This window comes from Heterocephalus glaber, unplaced genomic scaffold (genome assembly GCF_053883595.1).
Source record: "Heterocephalus glaber isolate CG9 unplaced genomic scaffold, H.glaber_assembly_v1.0 deba00000809, whole genome shotgun sequence".
Classification (NCBI taxonomy): domain Eukaryota; kingdom Metazoa; phylum Chordata; class Mammalia; order Rodentia; family Bathyergidae; genus Heterocephalus; species Heterocephalus glaber.
In genome coordinates, this window is record NW_028258163.1 from 9,307,384 (window position 1) to 9,332,635 (window position 25,252).

Genomic DNA, 25,252 nt, shown 5'->3' on the forward strand with positions numbered 1-25,252 from the left:
AGGTTCTCTCTTCACACTGTTGATGGTTTCTCTTGATGTGCAGAAGCTTTTTAACAAGATGAGATACCAGTTGGGGTTTTTTTTCCCCCATTAACTTTATTGGTACATTTTAGGTATACAATACAGTTACATTGATCATTGGGATCTTGTACCATTACATGAGTCTCTTGGTTCTTATTTCTTTTGCCCCTTTCCTTGCCCTCCCTTCACCCCCTCCACCCTTCCCTATTTGCTAAGACCTTGTATCCATTTTTTTCCTCTTCTCATATTTTTTCCTTTCCCTTTTTTCTCTTCCCCTACCCCTCCCAATTCTCCTGCTCTTTTAGACCTTTTCTTCCTGTTGCACAATATCAGTTATACATTTTTAAAATTACAAAATTAAGATCTAGGAGACATTACCACAGATTTTACAGAATTTAAAAGGATATAGAAAGCATATTTCAAAAATCTTTTTTGAAATAAATTTGACAGCTTCTAAGAAGCACCTTGGAAGAAAAATTAATGAAACTAACTCTGGAGGAAATATAAAATTTGAATAGCACCTATTAAAGAAAGTATATTCCTAGCATGAAAACCTACCTATGTGACAACAGCAGGCTCATAAACATTTTAACTGATAAATTATATCAAACAATTAAAGCAGAAAAAAGAAGGAACATTTCTCCCCTCATTTTAGGAACTCAACATTGTGCTAATCCTAATATTGGATAAAGATAATAGAAGAAAAAAGTATGAACATAGATAGAAATTTAACAAAACAAACTCTTAGAAGTCAGATCTGGCAATATGTAGAAAGTGGTTTTGTTATAGGGATGGCAGTGTTGGTTCAGCATTGGGAGATCCACCCCCAAAAGTCATCATTTTAACAGAGGAAAGGAGAACGCCATATGATCCTGTCATTAGTTGGAGAAAGAGTATTGGACTAAATTCTACAGCTGTTCATGATAAAAGCTATCAGCAGACAAGAAGTAGAACAGAACCTTCTCAACAGATCAAAGACATGTACTCCATACTTCCAACAAAAACTCCTTCTATGAATAGAGACGATACAATGCTTTCTCCCTAAAGTGGGGAACAAGGGCATATATGCCTACTCTTCATCTGTCCATTAGACTTTGAAACATAGGTCTAAACCAAAATAGTCTGGCAATAAAATGACACAACTAGGATAGGATTGGCATGGCAGAAGCAAAATCTTTATATGTAGATGAAATGATCATCTACAGAGAAAATACTAAGAAATCTCTAGGAGCCCCTAGAACTTGTACTTGAATTTAGCAGGATTAGAAAACACAAGGTATATATAAAAATTCAGGTCTGTGTATACTTGCTATACATGAAGAATTGGATATTGAAATTTACAAGTTATGTAGCAGTACAAAGGACTTAGAATCCAATGGATTCATTCTGCTGTTTCCTGGGGTTGTGATCCTCATTGTCTTTTCCTAGGGTATTGTCTAAAATTTTTTTCGAGTGCCGGTTTGGTATTCATGAAGTTCCTGAGGTGCCCTTTATCATGAAAGCATGTTATTTCTCAATCAATTTTGAAAGATAGTTTTGCAGGGTACATCGGTCTGGGTTGGAGGCTGTTTTCCTTTAGGGCTTGAAATCCCTCGCTCCAAGCTCCTCTTGCCTTGAGTGTTTGCATTGAGAAGTCTGCTGTGATTCTGATGGGCTTTCCTTTGTATGTGATTTGTTTCTTTTCTCTCACTGCTTGTAGAATTTTGTTCTTCTGTTGGATTTCTGGAATCCTAACTATTATATGCCTACGTGTAGATTTTTTTTGATTAAGGCTAGCTGGATTCCTATATGCCTCACTTATCTGTAGGTCAAGTTCTTTTCCCCTCCTTGGGAAGTTTTCTGCCATCACTTCTGTGAAGATTTTTTTATGTCATCTGCACTCTCTCCTCTTTCTTCATTGACTCCAATCAGTCTTATGTTATTCTTGTTTGCATTGTCTAGCAGCTGCTGGATTGATTTCTCATGTTCCCTTACAATTTTAAGGCAATTTTTCTTCTCCTGGTTACTAATTGCAATCTTATCTTCTATATGTGAAATTCTATCCTCACATTGGTTCATTCTGCTGCCCAGACTTTCGATGGAGTTTTTAATCTCTTGGAAATCTGTTTGTATCTGTTTTATGGATTCCATTTGTTTCCTGTGTTGGGATTCCATCATGTTCCTCAGATCCTCTATTTTTTTATCTGTTGTCCTCTCTAGATTTATTAATCATGTCTTGCACCATAAGCAAAATCTTTGCTGTTATCTGAGTAATTATTTCTGATTTCATTTTTCCCAGATCCTCTTTTGTTGCCAGTTCAGAGAGTCCAGGTGGTTGAGTATCAGAGTGTTCCATCTCGTTTCCCTTTGGGGTTGCTGCAGGTGATCTGGAAGTCTGTTTTTGAGGCTTGTTTATGTGTCTTCTCATTTCCACGGCAGGGCGGGGGGGTGCTTCTGGCACCCATGAGGCTCACCTCTGCTCTAGGAGCTTGGGATGGCAGCAGGGGAGCTTCCTTCCGGACCGGCTGAGCTTCACTGCCCTAGGAGCCTGGGATGGAGGCAAGGAGCTTCCTTCCGGGTGCTGGAACCCGCTGAGCTTCTCTGCCCTCAAGATACCAGTTGTTGATTGTTTGTGCTAGTTCCCGAACTACTGAGGTTTTGTTAAAGTCTTTTCCTATGCCAATATCTTCAAGAGTTCTACCTAACCTCTCTTCCAGCAGGTTTAGTATTTCTGTTTTAATATTTAGATCTTTTTTTTTTCAGTACCTAGGATTGAACTCAGGACCTTGTGCTTGTGAGGCAGGTGTGGTGCCACTGAGCTGAAACCCTGGCCCTAATATTTAGATCTTTAATCCATTTCAATTTTAGTTTAGTACACTGTGATAGATACAGCTCTAGTTTTAATCTTTGGCTAGTAGAAACCCAATTTTTCCAGCACCATTTATCAAATAGGTTATCTTTCCTCCAGTGAGGGTGAGGTGGCTGAAGATGAGATGGCTGAGTGTGTCTGGAGATGTTTCTGCCTCTTGTAAACTGTTCCACTGGTCCTCAGGTCTGTTTCTTTGCCAGTACCATGTTGTTTTTATCACAGTACCTTTGTAGTATACTTTTAAGTTGGGGATTGTGATACCCCTTACCTTATCTTTGTTGCCTAGAATTGGTTTTGCTATTCTAGGTCTCTTCTTATTCCAAATGAATTTTTGGATTGTTTCCTCCAGGTCTGTGAAGTATGCTGCTGGAATTTCAATTGAGATTACATTGAATCTCTATAGCAGTTTTGGAAGTATGGCCATTTTCACTTTATTGATCCTTCCTACCCAGGAGGAGGGGATGTCTTTCCATTTTCTGATATCCTCTTCAATCTCTTTTTTTCAGAGTGCTATAGTTTTCAGAATATAGGTCTTTGATTTCTTTCGTTAGGTTGATTCCTAGGTATTTTATTTTTTTGGATGCTATTGTGAAGGGAGTTCTTCAGTTCCTCTTTCAGTGAGTCTGTTATTCATGTACAGAAAAGCTATTGATTTTTGTGTGTTGACCTTGTATCCAGCTACTCTACCAAATTTGGTCATTAAGTCTAGAAGACTTTTGGTGGAGTTCTTGGGGACTTCTACATAGAGTATCATGTCATCTGCAAATAATGATAATTTCACTTCATTTCCTATCTTCATTCCTTTTATTTCTTTCTCTTATCTATTTGCTGGGGCTAATGTTTCCAAAACTATATTGAAAAGGAGTGGTGATAGTGGACATCCTTGTCTTGTTCCTGATTTTAGTGTGAAGGATTTCAGTTTTTGGCCATTTAGTATGATATTAGCTGTTGATTTTTCATAGATGGCTTTAATCAGGTTGGAGAAGAGACCATCTATTCCAGTTTTTTGTAGGGTTTTTATCATGAATGCCTGTTGGATTTTTGTCACCTGCTTTTTCTGGAACAATTGAGATGATTGTATGGTTTTTGTCCTTGACTCTGTTGATATAGTGTATTGCATTTACTGATTTCTGTATTTTGAACCATCTCTTAATCCTGCTTGGTCAGGGTGTATTATCTTCTTGATGATCTTCTGCATTCTATTTGCCAGTATTTTATTAAGGATTTTTGCATCTATCTTCATTAGTGAGATTGACCTATAGTTCTCTTTTTCATTTAGATCTTTCACTGCTTTGGGGATCAAGGTGATGCTTGCTTCCAGGAATGAATTTGGGAGTATTGCTCCCATCTCAGTTTCATTGAAGAGTTTAAAGAGTAGTAGCAATAGTTCTTTTAATATTTTGTAGAATTCAGCAGTGAAGCTGTAAGGGCCCGAGCTTTTCTTAGTTGGTAAGTTTTTCTTTACGTTTTCAATTTCACTGATTGATATTGGATTGTTTAGAATTTTTAAGTCTTCTTCGTTCAGTTTGGTAATTCATACATACCTAGGAATCTGTCCATTTCTTCTGTGTTTTCCATCTTATTGGCATACAGGTTCTCAAAGTAGCTATTGATGATCCTCTGGATTTCTGCTGAGTCCAATGTGATTTCACCCTTTTCATTCCTAATTGCATGGATTTGGGGCTTTGTGTTGTTTTGTTTTGTTTTTTTAATGTTTTTTTCAATTTTATTTATTCTTTTGAAGAACCAACTCTTGACTTCATTGATTTTTTTTGTATCATTCTCTTAGTGTCCATTGCATTGATTTCTGCTCTGATTTTTATAATTTCCTCCCCTGTTTGAGGTTTGGGTTTGTCCTGGTCTTTTTCTAAAAGCTTGAGGTTTAGCATCAGGTTGTTTGTTTGAGCTCTCTTTGTTTTCCTAATATGAGTATTCACTGCTATGAATTTCCCTCATAAGGCTGCATTCATTTTGTCCCATAGATTCCGATATGTTGTATTGACATTGTAATTAAATTGTAGAAACTGTCAGATTTCTTCTTTAATTTGCTCTGTGAACCATTGGTTACTCAGAAGTGTGTTCTTCAATTTCCATGTGTTTATGGAATTCTTGAAGTTTCTTTTGCTATTGATCTCCAGTTTCATTGCACTATGGGCTGATAAGATACAGGGGATAACTTCAGTTCCTTTGCACTTACTTAAACATGTCCTGTGAGCAAGTATGTGATTATTTTTGGAGAACAACCTGTGTGCATCTGAAAAGAATCTGTATTCTGATTTTCAGGGGTGGAACACTCTGTAAACATCTGTAGAGTTCCCTTGTTTAACAGTTTGAGTTCTAGTATTTCATTGTTTATTTTCAGTCTAATTGATCTGTCTATCTGACAGTGGGGTATTGAGGTTCCCTACTACTAGTGCTTATTTGATTTTTTTCATGTCCATTAGTATTTGCTTTATATAGTTTGGCAGACTAGTATTTGGTGCATATATATTTATGATTGTCATCTCTTCCTCTTGTATCTTTCCCTTTGCCAGGATGTAGTGTCCTTCTTTGTCTCTCTTAGTCAGTGTTGGTTCGAAATCTATTTGATCTGCAAAGAGCAGAGCTACTCCTGCTTTTTGGGGGGTTGCTGTTACATGGAGTATTGTTTTCCACTCTTTAACTTTCCGTCTATCCGTTTCTTTTTGAATTGTGTTTCTTATATGCAGCATATTGTTGGACCTTGCTTCTTGACCCATTCTCCCAATCTATTTCTTTTGATTAGTGAATGGAGACCATTAACATTGATGGTTATAACTGATGCGTATTGACAACCTTATTATGACTTTTTGTTTTTATTGGATTCTCCTCCTTTGCATTTAATTTCTTGTCATGCCAAATGGATTCATTCTGCTGGACTTCCTGGGGTTGTGATCCTCAGTGCCTGTTCCTAGGATATTGTCTAAAATTTTTTGGAGTGCTGGTTTGGTATTCATGAAGTTCCTCAGGTGCTCTTTGTCATGAAAGTATCTTAGTTCTCCATCAATTTTGAAAGATAGTTTTCCAGGTTTGTTTTCTTTTAGGGCTTGAAATATTTCACTCCAGCCTCTCATTGACTTGAGGGTTTATGTTGACAAATCTGCTGTGATTCTGATGGGCTTTCCCTTGTATGTGATTTGTTTCTTTTCTCTAACTGCTTGTAGAATTTTGTTCTGTTGGGTTCTGGAATCCTAACTATTATATGCCTATGTGTAGGGTTTTTTTTTTTTTTTCTTAATCATGGCTAGTTGGAGTCCTATATCCCTCCCTTATCTCTATGTCAAGTTATTTTCCCCTGCTTAGGAAGTTTTCTGCCATTACTTCTGTGAACAGGTTTTTTTTTTATGTCATCTGTACTCTTTGCTGTTTCTTCGTTAACTCCCATCGGTGTTATGTTATTTTTATTTTGCATCATCTAGCAGCTGCTGGATTCATTTCTCATGGTCCTTTACTATTTTTTAGAAATTTTTCTTTTCCTGGTCACTAATTACCATCAAGTTGTATCTAATTTTAAGGGTTTAGAACTGTTCTTTAAATAATTTCCTATTCATTGTGGCATTTCACATTGTCAGTTCAAGTAGTAGCTAGGGCTGCTTGGACCATCGCCAGTGACCTATGAAAGCTTGGGTAGCTGAAACAATTCCCTAGGCAGCACTGAATGAGCAAGACACCCTGGGGAGGGGAGGGGAGTGGAGGAGAGGAGAGGAGAGGCAAATAAGAATATACCCTTCCAGGTCACACACAGTAACATACCTCCTTCATCCATACTCACCTCCTAACATACTGTACCACAAACCCAACAATGCATTAATCCACTGATGAATATAACATTCTTGTGATCTGATCACCATCCAAAAGCCCCATCTCTGAACACATGAGTATGTGGGAGGATATTTTTGATCTGAACCATAATGATTTTTCATAAAGAGAAGAATATCAGAACTAGAATGTAAGCCTACATCTAACTGATTTCAGATCATTCCTTCTCCTTAAGCCATAAGGCAAATAGTTTTTAATTCATAGGGATATATCAGTATTACCAGCAGCAGAATAGCATGAACATGATGGTTGAAGCCATCTGAGGTGCTTCAGCGGAAATAAGGAGGAAATACATTGAGAAACAGTATATTATAGAGGGAAGGGAAAGAAATCAAAGAAACATAAAAATAACTTAGAAAATGTAGTAACATGGAAGCCTGAGGAAGATTATTACAAAGACTTGAAATATAAAAAGTATTACATGCCACATAAATTGGAAAAAGGGTCATTTGCCCTTCCCAGCAAACTTCTAGCAGTGAATAGATGAGTGTCTATCCAGTTTCCCCTTCCATAAAGTTGGTAATTTCCCTTACTTTCTAATCTTCTTCACTTCTTCATTCAGTTAATCATTGGTTTTGATAAGGTTTGGGGGATGTGATTCCAGTATGCTACTTTGGTGTATGAAGAAACAGCAGAAGCTGGCACGTTACTGTGACCTTCTGCTGTTCTCCCATGAAGCAGACCATAAAGGAGATCTTAGATTTTCTTCTAAAGTTAATCTTAAGAGCTTCTTTCCAGAGGGGTCTTTCCTATACAAGAAGGAAAGGAATGTCACACAGGAACACAGGAAAGAATCTGAACTAACTGCCCTTACTAAGTTCCCCACAGTTCATTACCATTATATCAAACCCTTTTACCCTCCAATCATAATTCTGCATTACTCTCCATAAAAGTACATTTTTCCATGTTTATCTGGGTCTTTATTTCTTAATGTAGGGTTCTCTGTCACATAAAACTTATTAATAAATTTGAATGATTTTCTCTTAATTTGTCTTTTATCATAAGGCTTCAAATATGAAGGCTACGTTATTATATTTTCTAAATTATTTTCATGCATTGGATGAGGAAAAGATACTACCTAAAAATTTATCAAAACATCTACCCTCTTCCCTCTGATCCCAGTGCCAATTTCGAGCTTGGATTATTTTTCTTCACTTCTTGCCTAGATTCCTCCACCAGTTTCTCAGTTTATTTTGCTTCTACACTTATTCATTTTTTGCCTCATTCTACACTGTGCAGCCAAAATGATATTTCTGAAATACAAATGCAATCAAATCAATTTTTTATTCAACACCCCTCAAGACATGGCTCCTTTGTATTTGTCAACTGTAAAATGACCAACAGATGAAACTGATTTAAAAGATGAAAAATCTTGATTTAATAAGTAATTTTCAGTTTATGCTATTACAATCTTTTAAGAAGGTTAAAAAATTAAATTAAATCAAATAGGAAAATCACGATGCCCTTAACATTTTCATTTCAATAATCAAGTGTTCAAGTGGCATTATCATAAATGTGAATATTATGATTTAGATCCATAATGCCCCCAAAAGCGTCCTGGGTTCAGAGGAGGGCTTTTGGAAGGTGATTGGATAATGGGCGTATTAATAGCTGAATGTGCCGTCAGAGGTGGCACCATTCAGAAGAGGCAGGCCATTAGGGGCGTGACCTAGAAGGCTGTTTTTCCCTCCCTTACTCCTTCCTTCTGTCTCCTCCTTTAAATTGTGGGTATTGGATATTTTGTCTCAGGAATAGGAACGTTTCTAAGACAATGAGTATCTATGTAAGTAAGTGCAACATAAAAAAAGTCATATAAATAATTTCCTTTGCATTTACTAGGAATTTACTTTTAAAATGATGAGACTCCAAGGCATTCTTATATAAGTCTTGAAATGACCCGTGTCAGCCACATCTGTTCAAATGTTTTTTAAAAAGCTTACCTTTGGTTAATAGTTAATAGATAGCAAACCAAAAGTCTTCTCTAAAATTTGTATCTAAAAGAGCTATAATACGAATTAGGTTGTATGAATCATTAAACATGGTATGCACTTTAAATCATGCTGTGATATAAGCAAAAATAATCTGATTGCTTTATTAAAAAATAATTTCACTGATTAGAAAACAGTAGTGTATTTCATAACCAGGCAAACTACAAAATAGCAAATGTGTTATCTTTCGGTGGCCATCTCATCTATATCATTCTATGTAACGTTCCCCAGATAATTAAAACATTGATTATTAGGTGTGAATTTTATTCACCGTTTTAGAATTCCTAAAGTGGAGGATTCTTATTGTGTGTGTTTGTGTGTGTGTGTGCACGCGTATGTGCACACATGTTTGTGCATGCTCGTGCTGAGAATTTAACCCCAGGCCTTTCAGTGACCTACATCCCCAGCCATTTTTGACCCTTTTTTTTTTGAGACAGTTTATCAATAAGTTGCCCAGGCTGGACTCAAACTTGTGATCCTCCTGCCTCAGCCTCATTATACTTTTGAGGGTAGAGGAAAAAGAAAAGATGCCACTAATTTTCCTATCCCTTTTACTTCATAATTCTGTTTAGGAGTGGCATTTGTTTCTGGCTCAAATTAGACCTGTTAGTACGTGTTAGTCAAGCTCTTTTGTGGAACATGCAAGGGTGATTAAACCATGGGAAAGTAAGCTGTCTTAATTACTTTCCTCATTGCTGAGACAAAATACCCAATACCCAAAGTTAAAAGAGGAACGGTTTATTAGGCTCACAGTTTGTAGAGGTTTTAGTTCATAGTTGGCTGGCTCCAGGGCAGGGTGGCATAGCAGAAGACAGCAAGGGACAAGGGACCAGAGACGCTATTTTCTGTCCCTTATATCTTCTTACCCAGGCTATCCACCCTTAGGTCAGATAGCACGCACACCCAGGTTGGGGCACCCTTAATCCTACCCAGAACTATGCAAAACCTGTGGACTAGTTTAGTAATCACACACCCTTAATCCCAGCATCACACTCTAGATCCAGCCACCTCTGAAAAAGCCTCACCTATAACAGAAACCAGTTGATCATTATGGACTATATACTATATAATATATGGAGGACACTGGAAAACTTTAGGAAATTTAGAAACTTATAGCCTCATAAGATAAAAGGCACACATGAAAGACTGTTTTAAATTCAAGAAGTAACATAGTTATGCAGTACAGAAATACAAATCTCAAGGTAGAATAAGAGTACCACAGGCAGTAAAAACCCTGATTTCTGTAAGCTGAAGAGGACACCACAACTGTGGTGTATGTTTATCAGTTTATATTTTTCTTTGTAAGATTGTCATTTTTCTTTAAGTAAGTCAAGATCCTTTAAATCTCTGTTTCATTTTATCTACTATATTAGCTTTATATCTTTGTATTTATGTGAAGGATAGGACCATATAAATGGCTGAAGTCTCTTGTCAGTTTAAGGCTCTTGATTTTTATTAAGTAGGCAGTGATCAGCTACCAAAAGTTTTTGAGCAGATGAATGCCATAGTCATGTAGTGTTAAGGTAAATCAGTGTGGTGGTAACATGTATGAAAGATTTGAAGGGGTGAAAAGAAACAGGAAGATGAGATTGTTATAGTTCAAGTGCAAAGTGGTCATCAAGATGTTAGAATGGAGTAAATTGTGCATTTTATCTGTCTTACTGCCATATCCCAAGCATATCTAATATAACCTGGCATTTAGTACTGAGCAAATATTTGTTAATTCATTGAATGAGTTAAGTAATATTTCCTAAAATGTAGGCTATATACAGAAAGAAAGGACAGGGTTAAGTTCTAGTCTGGTATTTCAAGCTTCATTGAACTATTAGAGACATAGAATTCAACATAGAAAATTTTGAGGAAAAACCAAAACTCTGTATTATTCATGTTGAATTTAAAATGCTTCCAAGTAAAACACTCAGTAAAATGTGCAGGGGTGTGTACATGAGGGAGAGGTTGGTGATTATGGTTTTTTATTTAAGTGCCATCTACATAGAAATAATAAATGCAGTAGTGGCCATGATCCTCAATAAATGAGTCTATAGAGAAAAGACCAGAAGGCCCTGTGAAAGGGCAAACTAACCTAACAGAGAAAAGAGAACATGTATTGAATGCTTTTTATGTGCCAGGTATTGTGCTAAGAGCTTTGTATATATCATCTTGTTTAATACTCATAACCCACAAAATCTTATCTAGGAAAACAGAAAGCATGCCACCATGCCCTGCTATTTTTTTTAGAATCTTTAAAATAGATTTTATGATAAGTATTAAGAGAGGGTGACAGAAACTGAAGCAAATAATGTTTACCCCAGAAAAAGCCACCCCTTTCTCTTCCTGGCAACTAGTCTGGAGTGTTCATTCTTTTCAGTCTTAATCTGTAGTCGAGTTGGGACTGGTCTGAGTTGTGTTTCATTTCAGTTTGTACTTGTTTCAGGTGTCTTGAGAGCAAGATCAGAGCTGTCCTTTCATCAGGGCTGGAATTCACCTTCACTGAGATTCCTCATCCCCTAATGCCACTTTACAGATAGTCCTGCTATCAGAATTTTATACATCTTCAAAATTCATCTCAAAAATACACTTCTCTCAGCCTCTCCAAGCCTCAGAGGAAATCTCTCAGTCTACCTACTCTGTCCCCTGCCTTTAGTGCAATGAAACTTCAGTAGAAAAGATTGGATATTCTCTAGGGAATCAGTCTTCTCTCTTCTGTACTGGCCCCAGACTAATTCATGTGGCCACTACCCAGTTTACCCCTCCTGAGAAAAAACACTGGCAGGCCAAACATACTCCTTGGATTGCTTTACGGAAGTCTACAAATCCATGAGTTTGGCTGCTTTCTGTATATACTGAAGTTTTCCTAATCTATGAATTGTTGATTCTCCTCTCTCTGTTCTCTAGTTAAGAAAATAATTACAAAACTTCACTCACATAGAAAAATACTGATCACAAAACTTTGCATTCTTAGTTCTCTGTGTGTAAAGCAAAAAAGCAAAATTTTATGGCCTATTTGGCATAATTTTTTGTTATAAAAATAGCTGTATTTTTCATATGCTAAAATGTAAATATATTTTAATCATTAAAATACTAGCTCTTAGTGAAAGAATAGTTACCATTAAAATACTTATTTTTGGGGCCAGGGATTTAGCTCGTGGTTTCACCGCCTGCTGCGCAAGTGCAAGGACCCGAGTTCGATCCCCGGTACAAAAAAAAACAAACTTATTTTTTAGTATAGATTGCTATTATATACATTACAGAAAGAATCATAAAATTCAGTGAGAAATAAAACTTTAGAAGAATTCTTAATTATTTAGTATTTTTCACTACAATGATGCTGATAGTGAAACATATAAAAGAAAACTTCAAAAATTATACTTGGAGTGATTAAGTGCTGACATACAATAATCTGAATTTTAATTTGAAATCAGAGACAGACCTGAGATGTATTAAGAATAAAGTTGCTGCTTTCTATGAACAGTGTAACTGTTAGTAACATTGACTTACAAGTTTTAGAAACTTGAAGTAAATTGAATATTGTACAGTATTAATGTCGCTGGAATGTGGATATCTGGATACCTCACTTATCTAAAATGATACTTTGTCTTACATGCCTACATCATGCTTTGTGCTCTGAGTTTCATTTTAAATAGAGTGATATGTCTTTCAAAAGTGGTTAACTTTTTCAAAAGTGGTTGCTTCTTAAGGAGGTTCTCTCAAGACATCACAGGGCCTTGGAGATGGCTAAAGAACCCAATAAAGATGATTTTTTTCTCTCAGTACTTATCTGTGTTCGAATTTGAAGGAAGTGGAGTTTAAAGGAGCTACAAAAAAAATCATAAAGATTCATAGACTAGGTATTAGTTCTCGACCTTAAAACCACTTTGTCCTTTTTCTTGATTCCCTAATTTAGAATCTATGTGTCCATACTGATCCATCAATAAAGGAAAAGAGATTATACATATTAATTTATGGATAAGAGATTGGATATATTAATTATTTCTGCAATCACATCATTTTGCTGGGATACTAGACTATAGAGTGCAGTATACTATATTTGGTGAACTCCAAGAGACGAAGGATATTTGTTTACCTTTGGCTCTTCATCATTCATCCAGGCCTGGCTAATAATTGTTCAATGAAGATTTGTTGAAGAATTGATTGAATGAGTAAATGTCATAGAGGTATTTTATGTAAACTGGAAACATGACTGAATACATCCAGATTTAAATGAATAATTTTTAAATATTAGTACTATAATTTATGAGTAAATATTAATTTAATATAGCATCATACATTATTGTTACTAAAGATTGACAGAACTATTTTTGTAGGATATAACATACACAAACTTTAACTTAAAAAGTTATTTTTTGGTGATGGATTATGAAAATAATGCAGTGAAACACTTTCAATGAAATACTTTCTGTTACAGAAAGCTAATAATTGGTAAAGCATACTGCCCACCTAAAGAGACTAGCCATAAGTCATAGAGGTGAGAGTACAAGGTTCCCTTTCCAGAAAGTTGCTGGCATGAGAGACCTGCAGAGAACAGATGGGCAGAGATACTAGCTGGCAGAACATAGAAACAAGCCTGAAGTCCATGTCACATTATTATTCCTATGCATTTATTATAAAGCAGCTTTAAATTTAATTTAGTATAATATGACAGAGCAGTCTCTTCCCGTTACTTGGTCCCATAGGATCAGAGCTCATACTTTGGCCTCTGAGTCTTACTTCATGATGTCAGCAAGATGAAAATATATCTACTTTGCTCTTGGGAGCCTTTATAGAAAACACTGTGCCATTTTCCCCTCACTTTTCTTGTTTTTTTGGCTTTACAACATTATTCACATTACTGCTGATCCTTAGTGGGAGAAAGAGAATTCTCATAGATCTGTGCTTTAAATCCCTAAAGGCACACAGTCAGTAGTTGAAATTTAATGAATTCAGAATAGTAGCATAACTATTAAAACTAAATAAATGTGTAACTGTGCATCTAAAAGTGATGACTTAGGCAGTAGTCTAGCACTGGCAGTAATAGAACATCAAAGGTATCACTCTTCAGGCTATGAGGACATTGGACTAGGAAAAGGTGTAAGTGGGGATAGCTGTGACATTCAGAATGGAGATAGAATTATAGTAATACAGCGTCAGCTCAGAAGCTGAAAGATTCATATCCAGCACAGCCATTGAGGGTGCTTCTCTGCACTGATGTCAACCGTGTACTTGCAAAACAGATTTTTTTTTGCATATCAAAATAATTTGAATATTATGACTTAAATTTAGTGTAAATCATAGGGTTTTTCTTTTCTTTGCTTGCTTGCTTTTTTTTTTTCCATTAAGTTTATTGGTACATTTTAGGTATAAAAAACAGTTGCATTCATCATTGGGATCTTGCACCTTTACAAGATGTATCTTGGTTCTTATTTTTTTCCCCTTCCCCTGGCCTCCCTTCACCCCCTCCACCGTACCCTGTTTGCAAAGACTTTGTTTCCGTTTTTTTTTCCATTTCTCATATTTTTTCTTTTCCCTTCTTTCCTTTCCCCTACCCCTCCCACTTTCCCTACTCCTTTAGACCTTTTTTTCCTATTATACAATATCAATTATACATTTTTTAAATTACAATATCAAAATTTAGAGGATGTTACCACAGATTTTACAGAATTTAAAAGGATATAGAAAGCATATTACAAAAGTCTTTTTCTTGCTTGCTTTTTTTAATTTCAGGTTTGACTGAAAACTACAAGCTCTCTCCACCTTTTATGGATTGGACCTTTTGGAATGTCACTAGTTTTACTACTCCTGGAAGTTTCCTAATAATAATAGTCTGAAGTATAATAACCATGCATGTGACTTCTTTTGTTCACAGGGCTACAGGAAGGTCTTACATTTTTTTTCTCTATGTCCCTGAGAAATTCTCTAAATACAACATATTTTTCCCGTTCCACATAAAGGTCAAAGGGCAGGGGCAGCACAGTTTGGCTATATATATTTTCATTCACTACACAGTGCCTTAACCTCCTTTTGAACCTAAAGCTGGCACCATTCCTACAATTCATAGTAACTTTTAAGCTTTGCCAATATAAAGAAAAACACTAGTCCCTTAACACCCATATAAGAGTTTGGGATTATTTTTAAAACTTACGCGTTATGATAATTTTTAAATGCCTTTAATCATATCTTTTAAGGAGAAAGATAGTTTTTTTCTTGTAACTTGCACTCTGTTTTGGAGTCAAAAATTTCTGCATGATTTTTTAAGATAAAATAATACAAGTTAAATGAGCATTTTGCTTAATTTTAAGTTTTCTATTTTTTTTCCCCCATTTTCAGCTTTCTAAGAAGTATGGAGTTCATGTATGTGGAGAAGGTGGAGAGTATGAAACATTCACTTTGGATTGCCCTCTATTTAAGAAGAAAATAATTGTGTGAGTGATCATTTCAGCATTTTCTTCTTTTTCCTTAAATTTGAATGATAGAAGCAACTTCACTTTAAGCTTGAGGCAACTTTTGTTGGGAGAAATAGAACATGTCCTCCAAGTTCACAAACACTCAATTTGTTTAATACCACTAAAGTTGTCTGAATACTTAAATCATACCTTACAAGATGAGGCCTTCATAGAGGGCTATAAACTTTTTAGACATTGCACTTTCGTTTACTTGCTGATTATGGCCTGCAGTAAAATTGGTACCTACACACTGACACTTTTATCCTTTCATGAAGTGTGAATTGCTTGTATTATTTATCTTTCATTACAGCTACATTTGATAAACTGCCACATCAGTAGCCTGTAGGTTCCATTAACTCCATCCTCTTTTTCCTTTTTCCTATCTTTAACAAGTTAGAATGGTAACACTAAACATTTCTCTTTAGTTATTTGGGGTTGTTTTTAAATATAAATTGTTTTTAAACAGATTCAGTTTATGGTGAGTATTGTGATTTTGCGATAAATTGTTAAATTAGTACAGTGAAAAACAGGAACTTTCTTCAGTTTGTTACATTATTACTTGTGCTTTAATTTATGTCACTCGTCTCACATTTTAAGAGAGCATTTTATCTGCTTTTTCGAAGCTCTTATGCCTCCTAGAGAACTGTCAGATTTACACTTGGCTTAAATGGAGAGTTTCAATATTTTCAACATTATGACTATGATACTAATAATGATAAAGAGAATTATATAAGGAAATAAGACAACTCAAGGTGGATAATCTAAAAAAATGCTTATTTAGTTAAAAATGATCACACACTTTCATCACCATGTTTAATGTTCATGCATTCTTCTTTAATGTTTATGCACTCTTCTTTCATGATCTTCTAACTTCTTTTCCGTTAATTGTCAACATAATAATATATTTGGCAAGCTTTTTTATTAAGTTCCTGTTGTGTCCAGAGCATTCTACTGGGGCATTACTGATATTCTAAGAGAGTTTCTTGCCTTTATAGAAATGGGAAGAAAGCATATCTGAGTACATTTACGTTACATGATAAAAGTTAGGAATCATAAATTTGTAGATGAGAGATACTTCTGATTATAATAATCATGAAACAATTCATGAATGAAGTATTATTTCTATGAAATAATGTTTGATTATTCAAAAGTATATGCATGGTAGGGTATAAACATAATGGAAAAGTTGGAGTATGTATGTCCATTAATATGGAACTGAACAATTTAGAAAAAACAAAGTAAAAGGAAGAAATGCCAAAAAACAGTACTTTGCCCATTTATCTAACAAATTGAAGTCCTAGAACTCTCAAAAGTCTTTATGGACAACTTATTAACTATTGCACATGTACTAATTTATACTTCATAACTAGAAGATCTGCTAATTACAGTACTTCATCCTGGAAAATAATCTTTTTCAGCCTCTTAATTTTGTAGACATAGAAACTTAAACCTGACGGAGATCATGGTATGAGGAATTAATCATGCTATTGAGTGTCATCCATGGTGAATTAGAAGCCTCTGGCATCAAAGTGAGTTCTTTATTTGAACAAATGGTCATTTATTGAGGCAAATTATGTAGGGAGAGCTCTGTAAGGTGCTATCCTGCTCTTTAGGAGTATTCCCTGTTTAAAAAACAAAAAAGAGTGAGAGAGAGATACATACAAATCAACAACATGTGATAAGTGCCACTGTACAGACTTGTCCCTTCAGAACACAGAGGAGGAACTGTATTTTCATTATTATTTATCAGCTAATCTACAATCTGATTTTGATGCGTAAGGTTATTTTTCCTTCTTTCTTTATAGATTTTACTTCTTTTCAGCTTCAGAACTTTCTTAATTGATTCCTTTAAATTGCCTTCCCACTTTTCCTCACTTTGTTAAATATTTGTTTCTTTTTAAAAAATTTTTATAAGTACATATTTGTAGTACATAATGATTACATTCCTTTTGTGGAATTGGTACATGTACATGCCACATCTCAATTGATTTTTTCATCCTTTTTGCCTTCTCTCCTTCTCCTGCTTCCGTCCCTTGATCCTCTTCCTATTTCAAAAATATCTATTTCCCTACTTCTATTATCTGTCTTTTATTTGGATTTTTATTTATAATTTGGGTTTCTCATGTAAGAGAAACCATGCCTATATTTAAGCTTGTTTGTCTGATTTATTTCACTTAACACTATAGTCTCAATGTGCATCCATTTTCCTACAGATGTCTCAAATTTATCTCTTTATGACAGAATAGTACTTCATTGTGTGTAAATACATTTTCTTTATCCATTCAGCTGTAAATGGACATATAGGCTGCTTCCAAGATTTAGCTCATTTTGGCTGTCATCACCTCCAGTGCTGCTTGTTATGCTTAAGCTCTCAGTAAAAATATTTGTTAAATATTACTAAATTAATTTGTCATTTATTGGTTTTGTTTACATATTTTGTTGCCCTTTTTCTCTTTTAGGTTGTAACTATAGAGATTATAGGCTGGAACATATCATGATTTAATGAAAAAAGGCTCTTACTATGAACAAAGTCTTTTCTCCTCTTAAAAATAGAATAATATTCTGTCATACCTGACAATAAATGTGATGGTCTGAGTAAACATGAATTGTCCATTCCAGAACTGTATTTAAATGAAAATTGTTTTACTTAGAGATAGTCTTCCAGATGATAAAATTTAAAGCCAAGTTTAGTCCCTGTAACTATTTAACAAGCCCATTCATAATGATGGATCCTATAATTTAGAATTCATTTTTGAGAACAATATTTGATATAATAAATACTGGTGTGCCATACCTAGCATACAAGTATTTATTTATTAGGATTTTTTTTTAGGTGTCTGATTCAAATGATACTTGTTTTTGATTTTAAAAAAAAACAAAAGCAAAGGCCTCTTCTAAGGAGAAAAGCTTTTACATCCAAAATTATTTCATTCTAATTAAGAATTTTTTAAAATGCAGATTCAATATTTTTGTGTAGTGAAGTAATTGAGAGAGCAAGATAGCTCTAGAAGTTTATTATGAAATACATTGTGCTTGAATTAAGTTCCAGTTAACATTTTAAAAATCTTGTAGGAAAGACTGATATAAAAGAATTACAGCCTAGCATTTAAAAGAAGAGAATGAGAGCACCAGGAAGGAGGCTCCCCTGGCACCATCCCATGCTGATAGGGCAGAGAAGCTGAGTCGGTCCCAGCACTCAGAAGGAAGCTCCCCCACCACCATCCCAAGCTCCTAGGGCAGAGAAGCTGAGTTGCGTGGGTGCCAGAAGCACACACCCCCACCACCCCCCGTGGAAATGAGAAGACACGTAAACAAGCCTCAAAAATAGACTTCTGGATCACCTACAGAAACCCCAAAGGGAAACGAGATGGAACACTCTGACACTCAACCACCTGGACTCTCTGAACTGGCAACAAAAGAGGATCTGAGAAAAATGAAATCAGAAATAATTACACAGATAATAGCAAAGATTTTGCTCATGGTGCCAGACATGATTAATAAATCTAGAGAGGACACAGATTAAAAAATAGAGGATCTGAGGAACATGATGGAATAACAACATAGGAAACAAATGGAATCCATAAAACAGATACAAACAGATTTCCAGGAGATTAAAACCTCCATCGAAAGTCTGCACAGCAGAATGAACCAATGTGAGGATAGAATTTCAGATATAGAAGACAAGATTGCAATTAATAACCAGGAAAAGAAAAACTGCTTTAAAATTGTAAAGGAACATGAGAAATCAAGCCAGCAGCTGCGAGACGATGCAAAGAAGAATAACATAAGACTGATTGGAGTCAATGAAGAAAGAGGAGAGAGTGCAGATGACATAAAAAAACTGTTCACAGAAGTGATGGCAGAAAACTTCCCAAGGAGGGGAAAAGAACTTGACATACAGATAAGTGAGGCATATAGGACTCCAGCTAGCCTTGACCAAAAAAAACCTACACATAGGCATATAAGAGTTAGGATTCCAGAAATCCAACAGAAGGACTAAATTCTACAAGCAGTGAGAGAAAAGAAACAAATCACAAACAAAGGAAAGTCCATCAGAATCACAGCAGACTTCTCAATGCAGACCCTCAAGGCAAGAAGAGCTTGGAGTGATGTATTTCAAGCCCTTAAAGGAAAACAGCCTCCAACCCAGATTGATGTACCCTGCCAAACTATCTTTCAAAATTGATGGAGAAATAAGATACTTTCATGACAAAGAGCACCTGAGGAACTTCATGAATACCAAACCAGCACTCCAAAAAATTTTAGACAGTACCCTAGGAAAAGACAATGAGGATCACAACCCCAGGAAACCCAGCAGAATGAATCCATTGGGCGTGACAAATTAAAAGGGGGAGAATCCAACAAAAAGAAACAGTCATGACAAGGGTTTTAAAACTTTTAACTTCATCTCCCTAATGAGTGTATAATTCAATCTTGTTATTGTACTGATTAGTATTTTTCTGATTCTAGAGAGTTGCACACCTTTCCTTGTGCTATATTGGCTATTTATCATCTTCTTATGTCTACTTTTTAATTGGGTTGTCTGTTAATGAGCTCTAAGAATTCTTTATATATTCTGGTCATAGGTTATATGCATTGTAAATATGATCTGTTTCAGGACTACTTTTCATTTTAATGATGTCATTTAAAGTTCTAAAGTTTGATGGAATCTCATTTATCAATTTTTTTCTTTTATACATCATGTCTTTTATATCCTAGGTAGTTCTTGCCTACCCTAAATTCATAAACATTTTCCCTTATAATTTCTTCTTAAAGTTTTATACTTTTAGGCTTTCATATTTAGGTTCATAGATCCCTTCAGGTTATTTTCTTGTATGGAAATAAAGGGTTGAGGTTAATTTTTTATATACGGATACCAGGTGTTCTAGTGCCATTTGCTGAAAACACTATCTCTTCCTCGGCTCTTGAATTGAGTTTATATTCTGTAAAATGCTAATGTTAAATAATCTTTCAAAACTCAGGGGACCATATATGTGTGGTTCTATTTCTAGATTCTCTGTTTTATTCCAATGATCTTTATGTCTTTCCTTACACCAACACTGCCTTGATTACTGTAGCTTTAGAAGAAGTCTTAAAATTAGGTACTAAACGTCTTCCAACTCTGTTTCTGTTTTTGTTTTTTTAACTTTTCTAAGTCCTTTGTACTGCTACATAACTTGTAAATTTCAATATCCAATTCTTCATGTATAGCAAGTATACACAGACCTGAATTTTTATATATACCTTGTGTTTTCTAATCCTGCTAAATTCAAGTACAAGTTCTAGGGGCTCCTAGAGATTTCTTAGTATTTTCTCTGTAGATGATCATTTTATCTACATATAAAGAGTTTGCTTCTACCTTGCCAATCCTATCCTAATTGTGTCATTTTATTGCCAGACTATTTTGGTGGGACCTAGGTTTCAAAGTTTAATGGACAGATAAAGAGTAAGCATATCTGCCCTTGTTCCCCACTGTAAGGAGAAAGCATTGTATCTTCTCCATTCATATAAGGCATTCTCTCTGGAAGTATGGAGTACATGTCTTTAATCTGCTGAGAAATTTCTGTTCTACTTCTAGTCTCCTGATAGCTTTTACCACGAATAGCTATAGAATTTAGTCCAATACTTTTTCTCCAACTGGTGACAGGATCATATGGCTTTTTCCTTTCCTCTGTTAAAATGATGACTTTTGGGGGTGGATCTTCCAATGCTGAACCAACACTGCCATCCCTATAACAAAACCACTTTCTACATCCTGCCAGATCTGACTTCTAATAGTTTGTTTTGTTAAACAAATTTCTATCTATGTGCATACTTTTTTCTTCTATTATCTTTATCCAGTTTTAGGATTAGCACAATGTTGATTTCCTAAAATGAGGGGAGAAGTGTTCCTTCTTTTTTCTGCTTTAATTATTTGATATCATTTATCAGTTAAAATGTATATGAGCCTGCTCTTGTCATAGAGGTAGGTTTTCAAGCTAAGAGTATACTTTCTTTAATAGGTGCTACTCAAATTTTATATTTCCTCCAGAGTTAGTTTCATTAATTTTTCTTCCAAGGTACTTCTTAGAAGTTGTCAAATTTATTTCAAAATAGATTTTTGTAATATGCTTTCTATATCCTTTTAAATTCTGTGAAATCTGTGGTAATGTCTCTTATATCTTGATATTGTAACTTAAAAAATGTATAACTGATATTGTGTAACAGGAAGAAATGGTCTAATGGAGCAGGGGAAGTGCGGGGTAGAAGAAAGGAAAAAAGCAAAAAGAAAAAATATGAGAAAAAGAAAAAAACGGAAACAAAGTCTTTGAAAAAAGGGAAGGATGGAGGGGGTGAAGGGAAGGCAGGGGAATGGGAAAAAAATAACAACCAAGATACTCATGTAATGGTACAAGATCCCAATGATGGATGTAATTATTTTATACCTAAAATGTGCCAATAAACTTAATGGGAAAAAAATAAAGAAAAGAAGAGAATGAGTGAAAGACAGTTGTAGGTTCTCAAATAAAAAACTTACTTTCTTGCTTGTGTGTGTGGTGTGTGTGTGTAGTGTGTTAGCAAGAACTGAAATCCTTAAGCTCTGTTAATGACAGTTATCATCTTTTCTGCATTGATAAATACTTATTTTTAATGTATTTGTGACAACTCTATTTCCCTTTGAACAGTCAAATGGAAATTATAGTGTTAATGCTACAAAGTTATTTTATATAAATAGATGGAAGAACAAGAATGAACGAAGTAACAAAGAAGGACTAAGTCCCATGGTCGAAATACTACACTCATTTTCCATTTTTCCTACGTGTTCATTTTCTACCCATTCATTTTCTACCTATTCAAGACAGGCTCAGTGCAGAGCACTGGAAAGTTGCATTTCACTTTGAGGATGAAGCAAGTACCTTACCTGCTTTCTCACTTCAATTTCTGTATTCCTTGGGAATTTGTTTGAACTTAGGAACTATTTTTCTTGTATTTAATTTTTAGACATATTACCTTTCTTTTTAATTCTTGGTGTATTATATGGTGGTACTGATGGATATGTGTACATAAACATTTGTGTATGAATTATACACAAAAGAAACCATGAATTTCTGATTGTTTCAATAGTTGATAGGTAAATGTGAGGATATTTAACAAAGTTTGGCTACACATTTATTTATTTATTTATTTATTTATTTATTTATTTATTTATTTAACAAATGTCTAATGGCTACCAGGTATTTTATTCTGTGGTAAGGCAGATGTTGGGTGGGGTGGGACAGGGATAGACACTAAGACAAATAAAATTGTATAGTAGATGTGTTAGAGAGCTATAAATGTACTGAAGCATACACAGGAGAAAATTAGTACTGTCTATGGATGTCAGGGCAAACTTCATAGAAATAACATTTGACATATCTTGGGGGTAGGTGTGAATCCACAGAGAATATCTGTGTTTGTCTTAGTGAATACAGAGATCATATGTTTGAGCAGAAAAAGTGAACAGTGTCTCAACCCCAACCTAGGACAGTTGTTTTTTTCAGAGGAGAGGTAAGAACAAAGATAATCTCAGAAGATAATACCACATCTCAAAAGATAATACCAGAATGTTTCTTTTGAGGCAAGAGGTAGGGGAAGATATCACAGACCCAGGAGCCTAGTGTAACGAGAGCCTCAGACCAAACTCAGTTGCCATATGAAAGTTGTAAGTAGAGGTGAATCTAACCCAGCAATGAAAGGAAATATTGGTAAGCCTTTGGTGTAGAGAGCCCTCATTGTATGAGAAGTCATAGCTGTACATGTATTAATGGAAAAATGAAAGGAGGGCAGCCAACAAAGCATTTTTGGTGTAGCACAGTTGGATTTAATTAACTTTCGGATTTAATTTGAAGATTAAATCAGACAGGTCCTGCTTTTAAGACTCAGAGAAATCTATAAAGCAAACAGACTAGATATTCTTGGAAGTAGTTTTAAGTGATAATTTAGAAAAAAAAAGAGTAATAGTTACATTATTCTGTTTGAAACTGAAAACTGTTGCTTTCATATCTAGTCTCTCAATTGACTCTTGCTTTTTTTAAGTGAATAATGTTAGTTAGAAGTTAAGGATTTAATAGAACCAGAAAAATCACAGTCTTCTTCAGAGTGTTATACATATATATTATATATATATATTATGTATATGTATGTATATTTTCTCTCTAGTACTTTTGATTCTGGATGTAAGCTATGTCATCCTCTTTTTAGTGAGAATAGCTGATATGAGAAGAGAAGATCTGGAACCCTTTCCCCTGAAATAGTATTGTTTCAGGTTAATTACAGTTTTGATACACTCCATTTTTAAGGGTATCAAAACCAAGCTACTTACACTAGGTATCACTTAGGCCCAAGTTTGTTTTCCAAGGCTGGGGTCAGGAACAGAAAAATTGAAATTAATCTAACAGTGACATCATAAACAAGAAGTGATGCTTGAATCTTATTGCACAGCCAAGATTTGACCACAGCAAGCAGCTCTGAAGAAAAGGAAAAATAACAAATTAAAGGAAACAAACTTTGTAGGGTTCAAGCCAAGGGGGCAGGTGGTAGCAAGCAAAAGGACTTTATTTTTCTTTTTCTCCGCATACCTGGAAGCATCTGGTGGTTGATGTCACATGTGAGGACAAGTTATGTCTTTTCATCAGGATCCTGGCTCTTTAATGATTCTATTGTTTTATAAGTTGCTTTGCTTTCTTTTCTTTTTTTTTTTTTGCTTTCCTTTTATTATCAGTCGTCTTTAATGTTATTTTTCTAATCATTAACAAGATGCATATTTCATACTACATGAATGGAAATTGTTTTTTATTTTAATCATCAAACATGCTCTTTTAATCTTAGGTCTTTCAAATACAAAGTAAACATATTTTGATCATGAAAATTTAGTATTTTAGAATCAAATTTTGAGGTTTCTTCTATTGTCACTAAGTGATTTTGCACCACAAAAGTTAATAGAAGAATGTTTTTTCAGAGTCAGGGATGTAGCTCAGTGGCACCATGCCTGCCTAGCAAGCACAAGGTCATGAGTTCGATCCCCAGTACCAAAAAGAAAAATGTTTTTTCATTAGTGGCAGAGTCAAAGTAAGCATTTGTTTTCCCTAACCTGCAATGTTCCAAATGCTAACAATATTAATATAAACAATGGAACTTATTTCCTGAGGCATTAAGTAGAAATAAATTTCTATTTTTAAATTTTTAGTTGACATGCAAAGCATTATTGCTCTCTTAATAAACAACAATAAAAATAATTGGTTATTAGGACTTATAATCTTAGTTATTCATATGTGCTTTCCAGGGTATCTTTGATAAAAAGTTATGTTAATTTACATTTATCCATATGATGCCAGCAAGAAGTTCATACCATTTTACCTGAAAGTGGTAATTACCATGTCAGACAATCAATTTTAATAGCAGTGATACTACAGTGTGAAGAGTTCAGCTAGAGCTTATAACCATCACCAGGACTGCTTTTGTGAAGGATAATTGAGATTTTTGTGTGAAACACTCAATGAATACCTCTTAAAAAGGACAAAAATAATGAAGATAAAGGACTCACATTTAATGTTTAGCCCATGCCAAGCAGATTTGTGAAAGTGAAATTGAACAAGTTTGTCTCAAAATTGTTCAGAGAGCTTTGAGAGAACCTGAAAGTTGAACTATGTGGCCTTATAAAGATAAAAAGTTTCATTATATTAATAGTCTAATAAAGTAGTATTTTTATCCTTTTACCCAATTAAATATTGCATTATTAAAAGTACATGTTTAGGGCTGGGGATTTAGCTTAGTGGTTCTGCTCCCTGCCTCGCAAGCGCAAGATCCTGAGTTTGATCCCCGGTACCAAAAAAAAAAAAATGTTTATAGCTACATAATTTATACCCATGGAAATGAATACAAAGTGAGGATTTTTGGTGTCTTCTATCAGCCAAATTTACATAGTAAATAAAGTGTAAATTGTTTCTGTTTCAGGGATTCCTCAGAGATAGTCATACATTCAGCTGATGCATTTGCACCAGTGGCTTATCTGCGCTTTTTAGAATTACACTTGGAGAACAAGGCAAGTAAATCTAAGATTCACTTTGATTTTTATAGAAAATTGAGGAACATTCTTTGGC

At 34.9% G+C, this 25,252-nt stretch overlaps 1 protein-coding gene across 2 annotated transcripts in view; it reads left to right on the plus strand.

The window, feature by feature from the left end:
- Positions 1-25,252, plus strand: part of Dph6 (diphthamine biosynthesis 6) — a 213,321-nt gene that overhangs the window by 178,526 nt on the left and 9,543 nt on the right. For both annotated transcript variants that reach the window (XM_004861510.4, XM_013078458.3), the window contains exons 7-8: positions 15,019-15,113; positions 25,107-25,194. In XM_004861510.4, the coding sequence (XP_004861567.1) occupies positions 15,019-15,113; positions 25,107-25,194 (183 nt within the window). The remainder of the gene's footprint in view (positions 1-15,018; positions 15,114-25,106; positions 25,195-25,252) is intronic.